Raw genomic sequence first — 22,294 nt, forward strand, 5'->3', positions numbered from 1 at the left:
GAAGAATTTTAAGAAAAGAAAGAAAAAAAAAGCAAAAAAAGGAATTCCACTTTCAGCTAGAGCTACTTATAACAAACAAACAAAGCCCTCAGAAGTGCAAGAGCACTTCTTGCAGAGAAGCAGACAAAGCTGTAAGATAAACATCTGAGTGTGTCAGCCGTTTGCTATTCAGCACTGACCTTTTAAAAAGCTTCCCCTGTCTCCCAGCACACCCACAGAAGTGCTGAGGGTTTGTATCTGTTGCTCCTTCCATGCTCAAACTTCCAGTTTACTTTCCTCAGACTCTGAGCCCCATTTCCTCATAAAACATGGGTTACATGTGTCAGGTTTAATTTGTTCAAGAATAAAGAGGGAGGAAACTCTTCAGAGAGCAGCTGGAAGTTTTATATTATTTTACGATAACATTGTACCATTTATGTTTCATTTTAAACTGACCACACAGAGAAGCTCAATTTTTGCCAGTCAGTTGGGCAAGTCTTCCCCTTTCAGAAGCCCTAAACTGAAAAATGTGCCTGGGAATTTTGTTATAACTAATCCCTAAATCACAACAGAGGCAATGTAAAAATGAATTAACTAGTTTACACATTAAAAAAAGACAACAGTTTCTGGGAACAAGCAGCAGTGGCAGCCACAGACTACACGGAAAAAACTCTGGAATGGGACACTGTCTTGTTAATACTTTGATTATGCAAACTTCCATGGTCTAGTGAAGCTCTCAGTCTTGGCAAGAAAGCTCCCCAGTGCTGGCTGCAACAGCTATTTGTATAAAGATATTATGATTTATTTTTTTTTAAAGTCTATACTCAAAGTAAATGGAAACCAAGTCACAAAATATTTTTGGGTACTTTAAGTAACTGGCTTTAATTAAAAGTTGGGCTGATCGTTTAAATTCCTTTTTTTATTTAGTCTTTGGAAAATCCTACAAATGGGATCATCTCAACAGTCCTGAAAGGGAAATGGAAAAGGAGGGCTGGGAGAACAAAAGTGTGTGTTCAATCCCACAAAACCCACAGGAACCTGGAATTCAAGTTCCTACTTATCTAAGTTAGATTGTGTTGATGTTCTCACTAGCAATCAAAAGCCAAAGAGTATTGCCAATATATTTCCTCAGAAGTCATAAAATCCAATATTCTACCCTTAAAAAGACAGTTTAAGGTTATTATTATCACATTTTATTTCTATTAAAAGTGATCCCACTGGAAAAGAAGCAGGTATGAAATGACAATTCAGGTCTCTAGGTGAGCTCATTAATGTTCTTAAAATGTTTAACAAGGTTTATGCTAATTGTTGCTAGACTACTGCCTTGTAATAGCTTAGTTAATTCCACTTCTTTTTAGATGTTTAACAAAGCTGACATCAGTCCTTGGTTAGTTGCTACTCACTCCTCCTTGTTGGTTAGCAGTAGTAGAGGTCTGTCATTCCTACAGCAGCACTAGGAGCACACTAGTGGGCTACTCCAGCTTACTACTACAGCCTTACCATCTATTTAAAGCTGTTGTGATCTTGAAATAGCTGCTTGGCCTCAATATTAGAACACGCTTGACTTTACATGTAAGGATTAAATTAACTCCTTGATTACTCGTAATCATTACGCATTGCACGGCCGCGCCAGGCAAGAGCTCGGGTGCAGCACGTTCCCCAGCAGAGCCTGCTGTGCCCGTACAACAACCAGCCCATCTGGATCTGACAGGCATGTCCAGACAGTGCCAGCCCTCACTGACATGGGGGATTGGGTTGTCCTTGCACAGTGCTCTGAAAAACACCGCGGCTGGGAAGGTAAGGAGATCCCCACGGTCTTCAGCTAAGTGAAAACCCCTGCTTGCCTTCAACAGGGAGAGGGGTTCCACCACATGGAAGAAATGAGATCTTCATGTGTCTATTTTTGGGCTTATCCACAGTTCAAGCACTTCAGTCTCCAAGTAGATGATGGTATTCAACAGTCTCATGTTACCCAAATCATTTCCACATCTCAGATCCTATCTCTCTCTTGAAGGTACACATAGCGGCATCCCACTTGGTTACTAATTAACAGAGGTTTCCTTTCATCTTTACTCACCTATCTTCCCTACAAAGAGGGCTCTCCTCTCTAACCTGGCGGTCAAGGCAGAATGCTGAATGGTGCTCATATAACTTTCTGTGAATTCTGGTTCAGTTTCATCCTTCCCCTGCCACTGTCCCAATTAATGTCCTGATGTGGTGGCTTAAGCAACACCTACTTCTCACTTTCAGAACAAATAACCCATTTGGCATGTGAGTGGGTTGACAGATTATTCTAAGGAATATATTAATGCAAATCTCAATAGCTGTCCAATCTCATGAGAAGGGAACTGAGACTACCTGCACTAAAACATGGCTTTGTGGTAAAGTCTCTGCCTAATTGCTGCTGATACGGAGCCCTGTGTGAGACCTGCATGGCAACACCCTGACCTCGCACTGCAGACAGATCTGTCACTGGAACAGCTCACCTGCCATCCCTCAGTCATATAAATACCAGAAACATTTTCTGCCAATATCATTTTGTCTACTTTATTCTTGTAGGTAGTGCTGGGATGGATAAAGGTGTGGCTTGTGTCTGTTTCCATGGTCCTGGCATCACCTCGATGGCAGAACTGAGCCACAGGTTAACTTGAAACAAGAACAACACTGCCAAATTCACTGGGAGAGGAGAGACAGAGACTGCAAAGGTGTGTGGTGAACTGGGATGCACAGAAATGGAGTGGGAAGGACTCAACCCAAAGCTGAAATGTATCACAGTTTGGACAGAACAACGTCAGGTCATGAGGGATGTGAGAACCACTCTGGCGGGTGGAGAATTCCCTTTGAGTGGTCTCAGTGTTGTACAGGCACAGGGAACAGCAGTGTCAGCTCACCCCTCTTTCCTCCTCCTCAAAGTATAAAAAGTACCCCACAGAGTGGGCAAATCAAGTTCATACCTGGGATCCTAGTTATCCACTGGCATTGTAAATGCTTACAGGTCATATTAATAAATACTGTTAAGAACTACAGCCAGTTAAGAGAGAAACGGAGTTAATGATTAGTTTAGTTTTATTTTAGGTATTTCTCTCTCATGTTTAGCATACAAACAAGGTGAAGGGCTTGTAAGAGCAGTGACTGGCCCCCTTCCCTCCCCAAAGCCATATGCCTCCATGAATGCTGCAGTATCCTTTTTCCAGACTGAATAACCACAAGCCAATGAAGGAATATGCTGTTTGCTTTTTTAATAAAGCAGTGGTGTGAGTGGTGTGAACAGCAGGGGTGCCGATTTCATGCTTCCCCGCTCTTGTAAACAGTGGAAAGGCAAAGAAGAGGAACTAACTCAATCACTGGATTATTCATTATAGATGAACATCTAACAGTGGCACAGCACATCCCTGGCTGCAACAGAGCCACCGAACAGCGAGAGCCTCTGTGAGCCACAGTCAACAGTATCAGAGGCAAAACTCATACTGCTGCTCATTTTACAGCTTTTCATTCTCATCTTGTGAGCTGTGGGTGTTTGACAGCACCAAAATGACACTCTGGCTCCCAGGGACAGGTACCCACAGTGGACTTACCCACATGTGTGAGCAGGCATGGAACTGCTTTTGTGTGCTTGCATGGGCAGGCAGATACAACACCTGTCCCATCACTGTGTGTGCACCAGCCATGCAAACTTCTGCCAAATTTCCAAGATGACCCTGAGAAATAATCTGGATTAGCCACAAATCCAGAAGAAGAAATGCAAGTGTTTAACAGAGTAGATATTGCACAATCTGGATTTTCTGAACTTTAAACTTTCTGGGTTGTTTCTCTTTTTAAGCACGGTGCAGCTTAGTCTGGGACATTCAGGGCTCTCCTGGAGTGAGACATTTCTGCTCCACGGGCTTTCTGGTGCCTGGCCCCACGTGCTGCACTGCCAGCACACCCCAGAACAAATGGAATTCTCCCTGCACCTCTCTGAACTCAGCTGCAGCCAGGACTGTCTCGGGAGGATTTTCTACAGTTAGGTCACATTATTGGTACTAATCTCAAACACTTAAAGTGATGGATTACATTGTCCAAAAAAAATGATCTTAAAACTTGGCTTTAAGGCATAGCTGAGGCTATTTTTTCCCTTCCTCTGGCTTCTGCACCTAAAGCAGGCTTTGAACTTCTCTCTGCAAGCACATTGATGAAGAACAACTTCAAACAAGGTCAGAATGTGCACAGGTTCAGTGATCTTCAGAAGCCTGATTTTATCAAGGCACTGGCATCACCAGACACAGGAATTAAATTCTTAAAGCCAGAAACACTATTGTACCTTTTTGAGTCTGATTCCTAATGCCAGTGGGGTTGAAGATGTCAGTCTGGGTAGCAGCTCTCCCATTCCCTTCCTTGCATAAAGAACTATCACTACATTACTCGATTCAACTACATATGATCCTACAACTTCCCTATGTTTATTCCAGACCATGAAGCTAAGCACTACCAGAAAAGGCTCCTTTAAAGACAGATAGCAAGTGTCCTCTTTATGAATAAGATCCATGAGACTTGTGTTTATCCCTCGAAAAGTGGATACTGCAATAAATAAATCAAGACAGTAGAAGGAACCAATTGGATCCCCAGGCCTCTTCTGAAGGTGACGTGGGATCCTACAAATGATTCAGTTGTTTACAGGTCTTTGTGCTGTATAAACCAGAAATTGGTGCAAATCTTTCCCTTTGCCCCAGGTAATGATGTAGGTGGGACATAAACTCCTTGTACTGTCCGATTTCAAGCGGTTCAATAGGGCAGGACGAGAGGTGAACGGAGGATGGTTATTCTAGGTCAGGGACTGGGGTGGGCAGTAGGAATCGCTTCACTGGTGAAGTCCTCACCATTCCTTGTGTAATTAGCCACTTGTCTATGGGCTCCATGTCTGAGTTCCCACCTTTACCTCTCCTCTGTGTTGAGAACAGAAAGGTCCATAAAGAGAGAAACCACAGCAACAACCCGTGATAAAGTAATAAAACAGTTAAAAACTTCACATACACAGACACACACATACACACAGAGTTGCCTATAGTAGCTTCTGGCAGCAGCTGTGTCCCCCTCTGCCTGTCAGCTCTGTCCATGGGGGGACAGAGCTCACCCCCAGTTCTGCACTTCCTACTGGCAGTTCACAGCCTTTTAGCACTGCTTCCACGATGCCCTTAAAAATAAAAATAATAATAAAATAAACCAAACACTGGCTAGTAGTGAGGCTGACGTTTGTCATCTTCTTAGAAGAAGGAAAAGTGAGGCTGTACAAGCTACTGCAGTCAGTCAGACTGCACTGGCAACTCTCGTGTCACACTCCGTGGAGTCCCCCTTGTTTATGAAGCTGTGGGCTGCAGCACACCGTGCTCACATCCTTGACCTCAGCAGACAGACTGTGCCCCTCACTAACAGCACAGCAGCTCTGCAATGGTGTTGAGTGGAGGGGAAGTCAGGGCAGTTTGCTGCAGTGTCCTGGCAGCCTTTCAAACTGCCCCTCCTGAAAAGCGCAGAGGTTAAAGGACTGCTGATGCATCCAGCTCCCCTGAGCAGGCTGCAGACTGCATGGCACAGCACCACAAACACTCTAAGATGGTTTCTTGTCCTTCAGCATCTCCTCCCTGAGCCAGGGTGGGATGCAGAGTCATCTCCAGCTCTGGAGGGGCTTGCCCAGGCTTGGCAGAGCGCAGTGGCTCCAGCCCAGAACTGGGTGAGCTCAGCAGAGAGCCACTGGTGTGTTATGTACATCACCCAGACACCTGCACACATGGGACACCTCTCCTGTCCCCATTAACACAGGTAATGGAGAATCAGCTGCAATCTTTTATGTCTCATTTCCTGAGGAAAAAAAAAAAGGGAAATCATTCCAATTTCATCTACTCTCTGTGTAACACCAGAGAATTGTTTCTTGGACACCTCTCCTCCCAGTTGTGATCATGCAACAACTCTGTGGCAACAAAAGCAATTCCCAACATGGAAAAGCAATATTAAGAAAACAGTGTATTTTTAGCTCATCTTGTTTCCAGCTGCTAAATCACATTAAAAGACAGCTAATGCCACGTGATCAGCCTCCTCTCTGCAGACCATTCCGAGAATGACTACATTAGAAACGTCGGATGTGCTGAATTCTACCACTGGACAACTGTGCTAGAACGAGACGTGTGTGAAGAATGTGTTGCAAAGCTTTTGGCTCCTCCCTAGAGCTGTTCTTAAATTAGCTCTAACCAAATTAAAGCCTGTCTTTTCATTTACTGAGCACTGCCAGGTTTTTGCTACACATGCTGGGACTGGTAACTTTAGGAGAGTTTAATTTTTATTTCCTTTAAGAAGAGACATCCACAAGCCTCACAACAGTTGAGAAAAAGTGTTTACAATTGCAGAGTGACTGCATTTCAAAACAAGCTCTTCTGATTACATGATACAGTGTCCCGGACCTTTGAAAAGAGGCTGAAAGTCTCAACAACACCTTAGAGCCCCAAGTTCCACAACCCATAAGGCATTTGCCCCAAAAAACTTTGACCCTCAGATGAACTTAGCCACAGCCCTTTGAACTGACAACACTTGGGGCAGAGCAGCAGCTCTGCTGGTGTGAATGACATGTTGTGCTGGTGCCTAAAGCAGAACTGGCTGGGAACAAAAGTGTTAATAAATAAGGACATGACCCCAAGGCCACTGGGGGGAATACAGCCCCCTTGACCAGCTAAATGCAAGCTCCTTGCATTTGGTTAGCCAGGAACAAAGAGCAGAATCTCAAATCCTTCCCCAGGTCCTGCTAATAACAGCTCAGTGATACTGGGGGTTTGGGATGTCCCACTGACTTCAGGAATTCCTGTGAAGGAATAATTCTGCCCCTGCCTCCTCATGCTTCCCCTTTTCCCTCACTACTAGTGCCATGAGTTTTTGTGGGGCTGAGCTCCAGTAGGTCATGAGGCTGACCTGGGTTATAAATTACCCTTCGTGCAGGAGGACAGGGACAGGAAGAAGCAGGTAGGTGGGGAATGCTCTGTAAGAGCTGAGGCCCTGTTTCCACTGAACGATGGCTCGAGCAGGCAGGCAGCTGTGATCTGACTCCAGCTGGCTCCCAACACAAATTCTCCCTGGCTTGGAGCACAAGCTGCCAGGCATGCCAGCTGCCCAGAGCACTCCCACTTCATGTCATGAAAGAACCAGGGCGGGATCAGCCAAGGCATGGGGAGGCAATTCTCCCTGGTGAGAGGCATGTGCACGCTGCATTGGCTCTCCCATGCTATGCTGGCTCTGCCGTGCTCCCTAGTGGTCATCACAGCCCAAAATTGGGCTGGAAAAGGCTCTGAACTTGCTCTGTCCTCTAAAAACTTACACACAGCTGCGTACAAAAGAGCAGCACAGTTTTAAAAAGCAGAGTGGTAGAAAGGGGTCGAGGGATGATCTGAAAGCTCCTTCACTTCTGCCTTCACCGGGGGATGCAGACAAAGCTGGCCAAGCTCTCTCACCCGTGTTTTTAGTGTCAGCTGCTGCGAGGTGACAGCACATGGGGCTCTCCTGCCCACACAAAGAGCGGGAGCCTGCCCTGGGCAGACAGAACAGGCTGCATGCAAGGGCAGTTATGGCAAAAAATGTGAAGCATTACAAGTCTGCATCATTTCTCTCCCTGTAACTCACTCGTGTATCCATGCACTTGGAGCAAAATCTAGTAGATTAAGACTTTCATAAGCAAAACCAAACCAAGCCAATGCACACCAGTGTTCACAGGACATTCCCCATGTAATTCTTCTCAGCAGTGATTCCAGCCAAAGAGCTGGACTCCCCAGGCAAGCTGCAAGGACATGGGAGAATTTACCCACTATGATTCTGAAGTTTTTTAGACTGGAGTGCTCAGCAGCATCTCTTTAGAGATCATTACTGAGCAAGTACTTGTTCTCAGATATCAATTTCAAAATAGCCATTACTACCACGTTGCTGGAATACAGAATGAGACGCTCAGTCAAAGCAGCCGCCTACAGCTTGGATTCTACGCGGATAACAAACACAGAGCCGTGACCTACCCCTCCCGTGTTCTGTTTCCGAACATCCAGGGCAGACGCCAGTCCTTTGACAGCCTGTGGATCCTCGTACGTCACGCTAAAAGAAAGGAACAAACCACAGAACTAGAAGGAAGTCCAGCAGTCACCCATGAGTAATCATGGAATCATAGGAAGGCCTGGGTCGGAAGGTACATTAAAAGATCATCTTGTTTCACCCCACTAGACCAGGTTGCTCCAAGCCCCATCCAACCTGGCCTTGGACACTTCTAGAGATGGAGCAGCCACAACTTCTCTGGGCAACCTGTACCAGTGCTTCACCACCCTCACAAGGAAGAATTTCTTCCCAATAGTCAATCTAAACCTACTCTCTCACAGTTTGAAACCATTCCCCCTTGTCCTGTCATTCCAGACCCTTGTAAATAGTCTCTCCTCATCTTTTTTGTAGGCTCCCTTCAGGTATTAGGAATTGGGTCACCCCAATCCCTTCTCTTTTCCAGGCTTTCTTAATAGGAGAGCAATACTCTGGACACCCTGATTTACTCCCCTGGAAACCAGAAAGCACATTCTTTTTCTTAACAAGACTTGGAGGGTGCTGTCTGTACCCCAAGAAGAGGAGTGTGCTATGTACAAAGGCCACTCATCAATTTTGGAAAGCACCTTGAAGCAAGTAAGAGTAAGATCAGCATTATGTAAGGCAGGCAAACAGGTCATGAGGCACCCTAAGCATGTCCAAGAGCAAGCGGGGGAACTGTGAAAGGAGGCCTGATTGCAGATTATGTTTAACAAAGATTTGGAGATGACATCTGGAAGCCTGACCTTGATGTGTGTATGGGGGGAGGCAGAGCGAGACTCGAAGAGAGATGAAATTATGCAACTGCAGTGAAGCAGACAAAGAAATGCACTATTTACAGAGCTGTTAAAAGCTTCTTAAACTGCAATGCAAAAGGGACATGTAGCAGTCAGGTGACAGAGGCAGCAGCTTCATCTCTCAGAGCACAGTGGTGAACCATGAGCTGCAGCAGACACAAACACGTGCCCATAAATCAGCTCCTGGGAGGGGCTGCCTGGCTGAGCAGGGGGAGCCCCCTCTCCTCCTCGTGCTGGCTTCTCCCGAGCTGTGAGCACAGCACCCAGAGCTCTCACACCCAGAGCTGTCACCTACACACCACAGCAAGTCACACTCCTGCCTTTCCTCCTCCCTGCTGCTTCATTTATACCGTGCACAATCCAAGGAAGATAGAACAATCCTCCCTTGTGAAATCAGGGATGATCAGTGCTCCTTGTTCCATTAGGTACAGTGTGGGAAGAGTAGTTTTGTGCTTCATTTAGCACAAGAGACAGAGGGACCTTGATTAGATCTCTCCTGCAATGTATCTCCTTTCTAACTCTACATTAAGGCTCCCAGCCCAAAATCTCCAGTGGTGGCATATCCCTCTACATTAGAGCATTTCTTCTCAGCACTGATACCACAGCTGAGGCAGTACCAATAGCTATATTGATAACTGCAAATACAAGAGCCCAATAAATTTGTAGGCTCAAGTTTTCTAAATTTTTGATAGACTATTTAACAGCATTTCTTAGCTTAAGACAAGATATTGATGATGTTCTGACTGCTGGTAGCCACTACTTCCTCTAAAATCTGAAGCCAGGAAGCAAGAAAAAATATATATGAAAGAAAAATACCTGAGTGTGTCTTTTACTGAATATCACTTGACAGGGATCAGAGGATTTCTAATAAGTGCACAGACTTATTTTACATTAAAATAATTTCACCTGTTAAATGCCCTTGAAAGTGCCAGATTTGCAGCTCTATAGATGCAAGCCCTATGCATATAAACAAATTTGGGGTAGCATGGAGCCAGGCAAGCTACAGTGCCTTGACAGCCTGTGAGAGTCTGACTGGGGCCAAAAGAAGGGTTAACTGGATGGTAATTCTGTTTCCAAGCCTTTGATGACAGTAATTCAGTCACCAAAGTACATCCATGACCTTCAGGTGAAGGACCCTTCTGTTCCTATATCTCAAACAGGGGTGGATGGGATGACAAGCCTTTAGGAGAAGGCAGAAGTAAAGGCAAGCACGCTTCCAAGTTTCCAGTGAGCTCATTAACTAAGACAGGCTGTACCCATCCAGTCTGCTCTGTCCAGCAGCAGGAACTTCTCCACTTGCTCATATTAATAACAACCTAAAGGATAAGGATTGGATTAAAAGCACCAAAACATACACCAAAACTACTTTTTCAGTCTGAAGTCAGAAGTTTCAGATTTATGCCCTCAGATAACAGCAGTGCCGTGACTCAGTGCTAAAGACAAACTCCAACTTACTTCTTTCGCTGCTCAGCCAAGGAGCTGCCTCTTGTCTGTGCAAACATGTCAAAGTCATCACGAGGATTACTGTGCTGGAGGGAGCTGAGTGTGCCACTGACGCTGTTTGTGCCCAAGTCTGCAACCAGAGGAGAAAAAAAAGTGAACCAACGAAATAACAAACCATATGTAAACACCATCCTCATTAACAGCTGCAGCACTGAGGACAGTTTTCTTCAAAAAAGGCTGGAGGATGCTAATCATGAGTTCTTAAAAGAAAAATGTCGAGATTGTCTAATTCATCCTGGAAGCACCACTCCATAAGTGGTCCTTGTCAAAAAGCCAGCATTTGGGAATTGGTGTGTACTTGCTGCTAATATCCTGAGATATTTACTAGTCACTAACAGTCCAAAATTTTGGGCATGGACAGTAGTTTCTCCACAATGTTTTCTCTCAGTTACTGACTGTGAAACCAACACTTTCAAATGAAGGGATGTGGTATTGGTGCATTGCTGAAAGAGGCAGAGAACCTTCAGTCAAATGCAATGATCCAATCACACAATCTTTGGTTTGATTTAATGTAAACCACCTAAAAGATTCATAAAACCTTTCACCCAAAGGTTTCAAATATTATTTGTAGAAGGGCTGATTTCACAGAAAACTGTAACTAAGCAGAAATAAAAGTAGTAGTACAAGTTCTGCCATGAACAACAACCTGCACCCTTTCCATCAGTCTTCCCTCTGATTAATAAATCCCTCCCTTTGTGCCAGGCTGGTTGTGCCAGGCTGGTTCTCAATTGCAGATTGCCAAAGTGCAGGGAGTGGGAATGCCTTCTAATCCTCCTGCAAGCCACGTACCCAAACCTTTCAGAGGCCACATGGCAACATTACTAGGTAGTGAAGAGCATGATCTAGATCAGGCACTCACCAAGCCCTGCAAGCTGTGAAGAAAGTGAAGATGGAGGTGCTGAGTTTCCAACCATTGGGCTCACTACAGCTGGAGAGCCAGGACCCAAATCTATTAAATTATCTTCTGTCACCTCATTCAGTACCTGTCATGACACAAGAAACACAGAAGTTACACATGCCAGAAATTTCTTCTTGTAGTACAGCACTAAATATCACAAAATAATGGGTGCTTCCTATAAAGTTCTCTCTTGCATGCTGCTAAATGGACCAGTTTCTTGGATATTACAGTGATGAGTGCAGAATAAAAAAGGTCAGCCACCAATAAACCCTCAGTTTGACTGCTCAGCACAGCAGGAAACTCTCCTGGAGGTCATCTACATCTTTTCAGATTCAACTAATGTGTTTAACATCAGACCAACATCAGAGCTAAGTCAAACTGATTCTCCTACCAATTTTCCACATTAGGTATAAACTGTTTTCCAAAACAAAACTTCTTTGTTGTGACTGAAGTGTCAATGCAGAGTCTTTGCTGAAGTTTGCATCACACTGCAGCAGAAGTGGTAAAGCAAAGTAAACAGAGGAAATGGCTATGAATGCAGAACAGAAAATGTGATAGAAGTACAGATTCATCATGAACTCAGACCTTGAACGCTATAAAACAACTACAGAAGAGTTTTCATTTAAAGAATAATTAGAACTCTTCAGCTGGGAAAGGGGCTGCTTAAATAGGAGATGAGAGTGGTTCCTAAAATTATGAATGGCATGAAGAAAATTAACCTGAACAGTGGTATTGTAAGACACAGTGAAGAAATATTAGGTGAAGCAAACAAAAATCATTAAGTGACTTGATCAAATGTAAACAAAATATTTGTTATATATAAATGCAAAATAAATATGTAAAAATGTATAGTGAAACTGTGGAACTTATTGCTTAAGGACATTGTGAACTCCTAAAGTCCACACGGACTCAAAAGCAATCAAAAAAGTTAATAGAGGAATGAAAACCCATCAAGGATTGTAAACACAGAGATGTTTTAGTGTGAAGTGACTTCCTGAGCTAGAAGTTGTCCCTTGGGGTTTGCCACATTCTTACTTTTCCTGGCATCTGCCAGTAGCCAGGCAGGACACAGGGCTGGACAGGTAAAAGGTGTGATACTACTGATAGTACTACAGCTGGTATGGTGCAGCTGCTGAGAGAATAAATGGAGTGAGGTACTTACTCCATTGCTGGCGTTCTGTGTTGAGCGTCCCGATCTGTATCGTTCAAATCTGTTTGGAAAAAAAACCAAACCAAAAACCAAGATGGATTATCAAAGCCACCAACAAACAATAAAAGCCATGAGTTAATAACCAAGTCATGACATGCTTGCCACTGAATTTAGTTTCCTCTGGTTCAAAAGGGAAGCCTGAAAGCTTTAACTCCAGGCCGTTCAGAGGGAGGATTGCTGAGAAGTTGCATTCTTGGCAAAGGTGGATTTTAAATTGACTAATCTGATCTTGCAGCACAAACATGCCTGAAAAACACTGTAGGATTTGTCTTTTGGTTCAGGGGTTTTTTTAATCATTAAGTACTTTGTGACAGACTGTTGTGTGAGCCAAGGGACAGGAGGAACTGCAGCAAGATTGATGCTCACAGCTCAACAAGCCAAGCACCGAAGCTCCTCTCACTCCCACTTACCAGCTCCCTCTTGCTGCAATAATGTAAATGAGGAGCAATATGTGTGTGGCACAGCCCAACCCAGGCACACGTGGCATGAGGGACAATGAACAGCAGATTCACTGCTTAAAACATCCTGAGTCGACTCAAAGATGGTCAGAGCCTATGCTCAAATAGGTTGGTACTGTCCAAGAAGGAAAAGTAATGATGTTGGATAAAACCTTCATACTTCTAAGGGGAAGAAGTCTGGCTAGTCAAGTTCTGGTCTCTTCTCTACTTGGTGCATCTGGGGCCACAAACCTAAACCCAGCTTTCACAAAAGTCTTCAAGGCCAGGCTGAATGGAACTTTGAGCAACCTGGTCTAGTGGAAGGTGTCCCCACCCATGGCAGGGGGATGGGATTAGATGAGTTTTGAGGTCCCTTCCAACACAAATCATTCTGTGATTCTATGAACTCAAAAACAGCAGGGGAACTGCCTGCTCCCATCACCTGTCTGAGGCCAGTCTGATCTCCTTCCTCACCATGGAAAAACACCATGATTTCTTGGAGGTTTGAATTTTTTGAAGTAGTTTCAGAGGTAACCTCTTTCCAGCAAAAAGCCCATAATATTCATATAATCCTCTGGGGTTTCTCCCAGATGGACAAAATACATCAGGGAATGTCAAGCAAACTGTTTTCTTAATGTAACAGAGGAAAATGCAGACTTAAAAGGCAGCAAAACCAAATTCAGGCCCAAATTTCAATTTTAGGAAACTGTGGGTGTTTGCTATTACTGGAAATCCAACTCTCTTTGCTGGAAACCTAAGACACCTCCCACTTCATTTCTCACCAAAAGGCTTCTGTTCATTTACATCCCAAGGCTTCACAGCGAAGGCCAGAGCTGCTGCTTGAGTCACTGACGGAGCTTGGTCCCTGTGCTAGAAATCAGCATGATGGATGTGGAGCTTTTGGAATAGCAGAGGAGGAACTGGAATTTATTGAACGCTCAGACCAGTGCAGCTATTCCACCACAAACGGCTTGCTAACATCACTCAGCTCCCCTTTCATGAATAAATGACTACGAACACATCAGCTGCAGTCAGCAAAGTCGCAGATGGGCGAAAATAGAAAAAATATTAAGGGTGACCAGACTAAACCTTAGTGATAGTTACACTCTGCCACTTGTAGAATCCTGCTTGTGCATGAAACACACACCATTTCACACAAAAAGACAGCGTTTGTTTCAAAGTTTGCCCCATCTCCTCTGAACATGAAATCAAAGGCAAAATCGAGGGCACCAAGCCGTCTTTGCAGCCTTTGCCGTGACAGCACAAATTCACAGATCTAGAGTCTAATTTATTTTTAAAGGCTTGAGAAACAAAGCCCTGTGCTAAGAGCAAGGAACAAAGGGTACTCTTTAGTGCCTCGCTCCCCAGGCCTGTCATTAAGGGGAAGATTAAACTTTCCCAAGACTGCGGCATCACGTGTCACCTCCTGCAGCAGATGTGCCTGACAGCGCCTTTGTCTCACATGTCGAAAGTCCTGTGCCCCAAGTCCTGTCCCTGGGGATGGTCCCCGCAGACCAGCTCTTCGAAACATTAGCTCTGCACAAGACAGGCTTTTTTTTTTTTTTTCCAAGATTTTAAGTGTCACATAAAAACAAACCCTTTGCATGCGCGATGCTTCCGCCCACCTCAGGCAGCTCCCCTTGCACCAGCACTGGGACTGGAAAGCTCGGAGATCAGAGGGCAGAGAGAGCTCACGGGAGCCTCCCTAAGCCAGCAAGCAGCACAGACATTTGTGCAGAGCCCAGGCTAACAGGGCTGTGACTGTGGCTGTGCTATTTTTGGTCCCAAGTCCCTACACCTGTACTGCCCTGCACAACAGGGACTTGCAGACTCAAGCCTCTGCGTTCAGAGCGTTTTCACAAGGTTGTCTTGCATTTTATGGATAAGCCCCACAAAAATTCAATGCACAGTACAAAAAAAAAAAAAATCATAGTATTAAAAGAATCAACTGAATCAGGAATGTTACCATAAAAGGCCATAAAAACACTGTGTAAATGGTTCCTGTGGTTTGGTTCTCTGCATCATGTTGGACCCTTGGCCCAGATGGCCCAATTTCACCAACTGACCTATTTTATTCTTAAGTGAAAACCCTGCATGAATGTAAATGGTTGCTGGGAGAGGTGCCCCACCTTTCATATCGGAGGAAGACGTTATTTAAATCATCATTCACGTGCAGCAGCTCCTCTGTGACTTCTTCATTGGACACTCTTGAGATAAGCTCCACAATTCTCTGCTGCATGGCTCTGCAGGTTCGGTTCAGTTCCTAGGAGGAATGCATTGTGCACACACACAGTCTGATAAGCAACAAGCAATAAGTAGATTTAGTTGAGCTCTGTTCAGAGCCAAACATATCCCCCAGCTGAGAAACACTAAGACAAGTTTATCTTTGCATGATTAAATGTCACCCAAAAGCACATCTAATCAAACGCCCTTCAAGAGATGATGGCATAAAACCTTGAGAGCCTATTCACAATTCAACTTCCTGATTCTTCTTTAACTCTGAGCACTTCAGAAAATAAATATCTGTATTTTAGTCATCTTGTTTAAGAATAAAACATGTTAATACAACAGCTTCCCAGAAGAGAGCTTTCAAGGAAAATTCAATCTGCTCTTTTTGGCAAAACCATCCTTAAAAACAAAATTATGTGGATGGTGGAACATGTTAAGGAAAAAAGGTTCATCAGGGCTACCACAAATACTAAGTGTGTACTAGGATGAGAAGTGCTGGTGACACAGAACTTACCAACTACAGAGAACGTGAGGGCAAAGACAAAGCAAGGAGCAGGAGCATGAAAAGGTGAGTGTTCCACACACCTTCCAGTACTGAGACACAAAGAAATGTTCCCTTCCACTGAGCAAGTGCACAGACAAGAGACTGCACAAAGGCAATGGGGAATTTCAGAAGAACATTTTAAGGAATGCAGAGTGAGGGCATTTATTTTAGAAGTCTCTTATCAAATAATCTAGATTTCAGTTTGCCTAGACCGGGAGTTCTCATGTTTCCAAGACATCTCTTCCATCACCAATTACTTAGCAGAATTCTGTAGTCCTGAAAGGCCTCAAGACCAAAAGTCAAACTGGTCTGCTGAGGAGAACTGCAAGAAGAAACGTGACATATGGCAGGGCGCCTCTGATCAGGCCCACAGTTTTACTTCAATAAGCACTGACATTCCAGCTAAAGCATGTCCCTCTGTCATCTTCCACTCCTCCCAGCTCCACTTCACAGCAAAAATTCAGCACTAAACAAGGATGACTTGTTGGTACACAACCTTCAGCATGAAAGCAAAAATGTGTTTGTTTTCCTTGCATGGTCTGACATCCTAAGCTCTGGATAAATTTCACCTAGTGCAATCCAGCTGCCTTAACAGCTTGAGGAATGTGTTCTCCAATGTCAGTTTTGATCCCATCACTTTCGAAGCAGATTGTGACATTTCAGAGGTTTGTTTGCTGCCTTTCCGAGAGGGCTGACAGTACCTATCTATTCTGCTCAGAGCTGGCTCTCTAGCAGGCTGTTTACATTTGATTGTTGGAGAAAATGTCAGGAACTATTGAAGGAGGAGGGCTATATAAACCTCAAAGCAAGGAGTCCTTGCATGCTGCACCCAGCTCACAGCCCTCAAAAGTCACAGTCTCAAAAGACTAACCATCCTTTGTGATCAAAAACGGGTTCTCCCCAGCTCTGTGATTCAGATTTAGGCTGCATCAGTCACAGAAGGGAACCAGCTGGAATAAAGAAGCGTTGCTGTCACTCCGTTTTATGATCAAGTTCTTTCACCTTAAAGCTGTGCTCTGAGGTTACGCTGTCAAGATGCTGATGGTTATTTCTCAGTGTAAGCAAACTGTTCGATTTCGGCCTGTCATAGTTTCCTGGAAGCTGCTTTTGTTTTGAGCAGTTCGACCCAAACGGGCAGTAACTGAAAGGCTCTTTATTGCAAAGCCTCTCATCAGCTGCCATGATGGCTCCAAGACAAACACACAATGCCACTGCATGGGAGAGACCAGTTTTTGGATGGATTTCAAACTCTGATGTATCACAGAGAGCAATTCCCTGCCTTCCTCCAAAGGGATTGCTGTGGGAGCCCATCCTCCCCACTTGAGGATCAAAACAGAAGGCTATTTCTGAAGCTATGGAAAGGCAAATACCACATTAAGGGCAGCAGCTGGAATGTCAGATTGCAATGCTCCTCATCTGTGGGACTGTGTGACTTTCTTCAGCCAACAGGCCACCCCACGACCACTGGCCTTGGGAAACAGGTGTGAAGCCTGAGACATGAGCTCAATTCATACTGTTCTCCCTCTTGAGATGCACAGTGCTGCACTGGATTGAGATTTTCCAGCAAAGAAATCCCTTTCTGATTTCCCAGTCTAGCTCTCTGGACACCACAGAACTTCACCTGAGCACCTGCTTTAAGACACTACACCTTCAGGAGAACACATCTTCTGGAAAGACAGTTCATTTCAAGTGGCAGAGGATCTACAGACCCTTGGCATTATTTAGTCCAGCTGGAAATATGGAATGTTGGTTTCTTTGTTTTTTTTTTCCTGCACGGTGACTGGGAATGTTTTGACACTGTACAAGTGGTGATGGGGAGTGTAAAAGAAGCAGAAATGCTCAGGGCTTACAGAACCTGTGGCTGATTCGTGGTAAAGGAGACTTGATACGCAACATTGGGAAAAATTTCTAGCTACACAAAGAGGAAAGCACTGGAACAAATTTCAAGGGAAGTCAGGAAATTCTTGTCACTGGAAGCTTTAACGAATGGAGAAAATCAAGTGATGGCACAAGGGTCAAGCACAGCCCACATCCATTATGAATCCAAGCATGGGCTGTGAAGTGAGCTACAACAAAACACACCCCCCCAGAGAAACACAAGCACAGAAAGGATCAGAATCATATTTTCTAGGAAACTTACCTGGAGTAACTCAAGGTCTGAGGAATCCTCTTGTCCAGGTACCATTTCTGTCAGCATTTCAGACATCACTTTTGTATTCCCACGAACAATATCCAGCTCACTGCGCAGCCGGGCAATCTAAATTGGGGTAACAAGACAGCAAAACACTGTGTAATCTGTTGGTTTAAGCAGTTCATTTTCAAGAACTGACTTTGAGATATCTCTGGTTCTGTCTGACTTGATATCTCAGGCTCCAGACATTCTAGCAAGAAAAAACCAAAAAAGATACAAAGTTTACCAAGGAGAAAAGGAACAGAAAAAGGAAAGAATTATCATCACAAACCCAGATGTGCTGTGTCTGTATGGAAGAGAAGCAATTGCAAACAGCACCTAAAGTCAGACCTTGGCTGTAGTGCCTCACTCCAGTGTGGGGAAAGATGTACATATTTTAAGTAGAATCTTTGGCTCTGAAGTTATCATTTTTTACAGGGAGAAAAGAAAATCCTATATTAGGGCATTTGCAAGGGCTTTACTTCCTACATCTGCAAGACATTCTGTGCCTTGAAAGGAGAGGGGCTAATGGGAATAACTGGCAAAATACTGCTGAGTGGGCTGGACCAGCAAATTGTGCTGCCATTACCAGGCCGTAGAGACACATCTAAAGCCCAGATCTTACCATATAACAGGAAGAAAGGTTACTAAGTAGAGCCAGACCTAGGAGACAAAGTCCAAAAAACTAAAATGAAAGTTCCTCTGCAAATTAATTTCTAATTTGATTTGCTGAAAGAGTCTCACTTGAAAAAATCAACATGCCAATACCTGTTCAGAATTAGCAGTGATGGGACCAGTCACATTCAAGGCTGGGGCCTGAGGAGCAGAATATGCCGTTGGAGAGGATGAAGAGTAAGAACCGATGCTCATCCTTTGCTGAGACTGGGAATTGTGCATATTTGCTGCAGGATCAACTTCAGGAACACTCTGCCACATCAGAAAGACAGGAGTTCAAAAGCTGAATTGGGACAGCACTTGCTTTGTCAGCAACCTCAGGCCAAACAGGCTCAAATATAGAACATAATTGCACCTTGTGGGAAAGGTCAGTGCAGCTACTAGAACAGACTGGCAGCTCCAAAAATCTTCCATGCCCGTATCTTTTGACCCAACCCACAAGAATTTAAGTCCATTTACAGGAAAAGTGAGAAGCAAAATAAAAACAAGAGCCAAAGAGAAATAATTACAAGTGATTTTAAACAAGGAATTAAGTTGCAGGCTTACCAAAAAATGATGTGATACATAGATACTGAATTTAATTAACCTTGACACAAGAATTGTAATCTCTCAGTCCTTGATCACTTGCATTTGCCGCTTCAAAGATTCATTAACCTCAGTTTTCAGAGTGAATAATCAGAACACCTGTGATCATTTAGTTACTTCCAAGCAGCAGTTCTGTCAACTTTCCAGACCTAACTTTCCAGAAGCGTAAAGTTCGCACATTACTGTGGGATCAGAGAGAGATTCAGACTCTGTACACCTCTAATAGACAGGCAGACCTTGGCTCAGGGTTATTACCAACAGAAACAACCACACTTGAGTAAAAGAAGTAAATCTCAATCATAAATCCTGCTGGGCTCTCTTAGAACAAATTAGTTGCATTTGTTTGGTGGTTTTGTGGTACAAGATTAACTGTTACAAACTCTTTTCTTCGTCTCAGCTTGATGATTGACTCAAGGGAGGAGACAGCTTATCAGGCTGTACTATGCCTTTCTTACATGCCCTTTCACTATTAAAATGTCCTTCCAGGAGTAAGAAAATGAGCCAAATTCAGAGAAACGGGAGGGGAAAGACAAGTCGTTATCCAACTATTTGGATATCCTGGGAAAACACCCCCGGAACTGCAAAGCTGCAGCTTACCCTCTGCGGTGTGTGTATTGGAGACAGAGCATCAAGATCTGCCATGGGGAACTCGATGCCTTTTCTCTTGAGTTCTTCATAAATATGCACTACTCCAGTTAAATCAGGGCTACTTCGGAAGGCATCAGCCCAAGCCTGGAAAACACGAGGGATTATCCATAAACCTTCCAAATTAAGCTCCAGCCACACCCTGACCCCAGATACTGACTGTAAAAGCTTTCATGGATTCCAGCTTTAAAGGAAAGCTGGAATCATCAGACCTGGTCTAAAAGGTCCTGCAAATATTAAGACAGTCACCTGTCTTACATTTTATTCAGATATAAAATAGACAGGAACCCAGTGCAGAGTAGCTGTGAGTAGCCCCTGACATCATCAAAATCCGTGAACATACATGAAAGTCTCTTCCCATCTCCTCTCCTCAGCAATGATTGATGCTGATCTTTTCTGGCATATTGCAGAGCAAATGACCCACCAGAAAAGGGCTGTGTGAAAGATTCAACAGATCTAACCAAAATTCACAAAGCTGCACAACAATCTTAAGTAATCTCCATTCACTTTGTGAAACATCCTCATTTGTTGCCAAAGGAAAAACAGAGCCATCAAGTTGTCTTCAGTGTTTTATTTGGACCAAACTTGAATTTAAAAAAAGGTCCTTTCTGAGGTTCTGTTCTTATGAAAGAGACAGTCCCCTGAGCAGCAGAACTAACGACGTCTGGGTTCTGACAGAGCATATCCAACACTCAGACACCCCAGTGTGGCACAAAGGACGAGTTTAAAAGAGAAATTCCCACAGCCAGAACATTCATAGTATCTCTCCTGCATGAATTCTCTGGTGTCTAAAAAGACTTCAATTCACATTTGAGCTTTTCCTTCAGAGGGAGTACTAAGTGCTTCTCTTGGCTAGCCAGCCTCCTGCACTCACGAAGCTGCTGGGAGCACAGTATGCTGAAAGCCTCAACCCCCTTTTGCTTGTGCTGGAAATTAGCCAAATATTAAAAAATTAGAGAAAGGAAAAACTGAAATATTATGACTCAGTTAAAAAATGAAACATTCCACAAACCCCCACATGTGTGGAGCAGAGTATCAGTGTGCTGGATCCAGAACGACTGCGAGACACGTGTGTGGGCTCTGAACTTAATTCATTTAGTCATCATTGTTACACTAGCTCTTTGACTATTTTTCCTTTAAAAGCTCTTTGAACCATTTTTTATATTTGAGAGGACAGAAATCAAAGTTAGCAAAGTAAGAGAAGAAATAATATTAATTTTTAACTTGCATTCGTATTCTGTTCAGTTCTAAGAAAGAGCATTTCCTACCATCTGTGCCTGGGAGACAATCCATTATCAGGTACAAGCAGACAATCCTGGGTTTGCTTCTCAGCTTTGTTAAGAGTAAATTAACTGCATCAACTGTTCTGATGCAGTGCAAGTCCAAACAGCCCTGCTTGAGCCAGAGGAAACAGCTCTGACAGCACACAGCCATTGTTTCCTTGGAACTGACCTTCCAAAACATCCCCAGTTCTGATGGAGATTTTGACTGCACAAGTAACTCCACCTTTGCCATTTCACTGCCTTTTCTGTTTACATTGGAAGCCACCTGAATGATGCTTCTACATAACGATGTTCGCCACTTCAACTCTATTTGCAAGCAAAAGGGAAAAGTGTGAGGCGAGGGATGTTCTATTTAATAATCGTCACTCAAAAGAAACTTAGAGACAAAAATATGCTGCATTGCTGCCCCCAGTTTTTAATGAGGCTTGTTTGTCCAGGAGGATGTACTAACGCATTCCCTCTTTCATTGGCTTCCTGTGGATTTTGCAAAATGATCTCATTTCATCTGCACTCCACCTTTTCAAAATATTCTCTCTTCTGCAACTCTCTTCCCTGGAGAAAGGAGACACTTCCATTTGTATTCTTCTTCACCTGAGCTGGGAGCATTATCTACATTAGTGTGTCTCAGAGGTCACAAGCAGGACAGGCACTATTGTTCTAAGTGCTGTCTACACACATTGTAAGACAATCCCTGTCCTAGACAGCTTAAAATCCAACCAGGCAACTGCAATATTAGCTCTGCTTTATGGATAAGGAGCTACACTAGAGCTTAGGAGACCTGCCCATGGTCCAAATACATGTAGGGCAGGGGGGAGACTGAATTCAGAGCTTCTAAGACTTTGGGCCAGACTATCAAATGTAGATGCTTCAGGATAAATCCCACTTGGATCCTCAGTGTGTCCAAACAGGTCACTTAAATCCCATTGTAAATACAGCCCCTAGATCGGGGACCATCCCAGTGTTTGAACACTGGGTGATAGGCGAGCTCTTACCAGGGGCACAGACACAAGGAATATTTCCAAGGCCTCCCAGCAAGGTAAAGAAGGAAGGATAAGCACTATGTAATATATGCTAATTCATGTACACTGGGAAATAGGTTGAGAAAGTGAGACACAAGATGTTCAACATCTCAAAACAAGTCAAGCCTCTAGATAAGAAACTGGATGGCAGCTTTATCTACCCTTGTTATGGAAAGGCCCACGAATACCACAGCTGTGTGGCTGAAGACATATGCTGTATGTACAGCTCCCTTCCATGCTTCCAAGTCTGGAC

The 22,294-nt window shown here is 44.0% G+C and overlaps 1 protein-coding gene across 5 annotated transcripts in view; it reads right to left on the reverse strand.

Annotated features, from left to right (window-relative positions):
• Positions 1-22,294, reverse strand: part of TOM1L2 (target of myb1 like 2 membrane trafficking protein) — a 57,224-nt gene that overhangs the window by 11,287 nt on the left and 23,643 nt on the right. For 3 of the 5 annotated variants that reach the window (XM_048320505.1, XM_048320507.1, XM_048320509.1), the window contains 9 exons: positions 19,692-19,826; positions 18,603-18,761; positions 17,805-17,921; positions 15,021-15,154; positions 12,407-12,455; positions 11,206-11,329; positions 10,299-10,416; positions 7,998-8,073; positions 4,836-4,901 (listed from right to left, as the gene is read on the reverse strand). In XM_048320505.1, the coding sequence (XP_048176462.1) occupies positions 4,836-4,901; positions 7,998-8,073; positions 10,299-10,416; positions 11,206-11,329; positions 12,407-12,455; positions 15,021-15,154; positions 17,805-17,921; positions 18,603-18,761; positions 19,692-19,826 (978 nt within the window). The remainder of the gene's footprint in view (positions 1-4,835; positions 4,902-7,997; positions 8,074-10,298; positions 10,417-11,205; positions 11,330-12,406; positions 12,456-15,020; positions 15,155-17,804; positions 17,922-18,602; positions 18,762-19,691; positions 19,827-22,294) is intronic. The other 2 variants (XM_048320508.1, XM_048320506.1) reach the window with 1 other exon arrangement.

Source organism: Corvus hawaiiensis, chromosome 16 (genome assembly GCF_020740725.1).
Source record: "Corvus hawaiiensis isolate bCorHaw1 chromosome 16, bCorHaw1.pri.cur, whole genome shotgun sequence".
Classification (NCBI taxonomy): domain Eukaryota; kingdom Metazoa; phylum Chordata; class Aves; order Passeriformes; family Corvidae; genus Corvus; species Corvus hawaiiensis.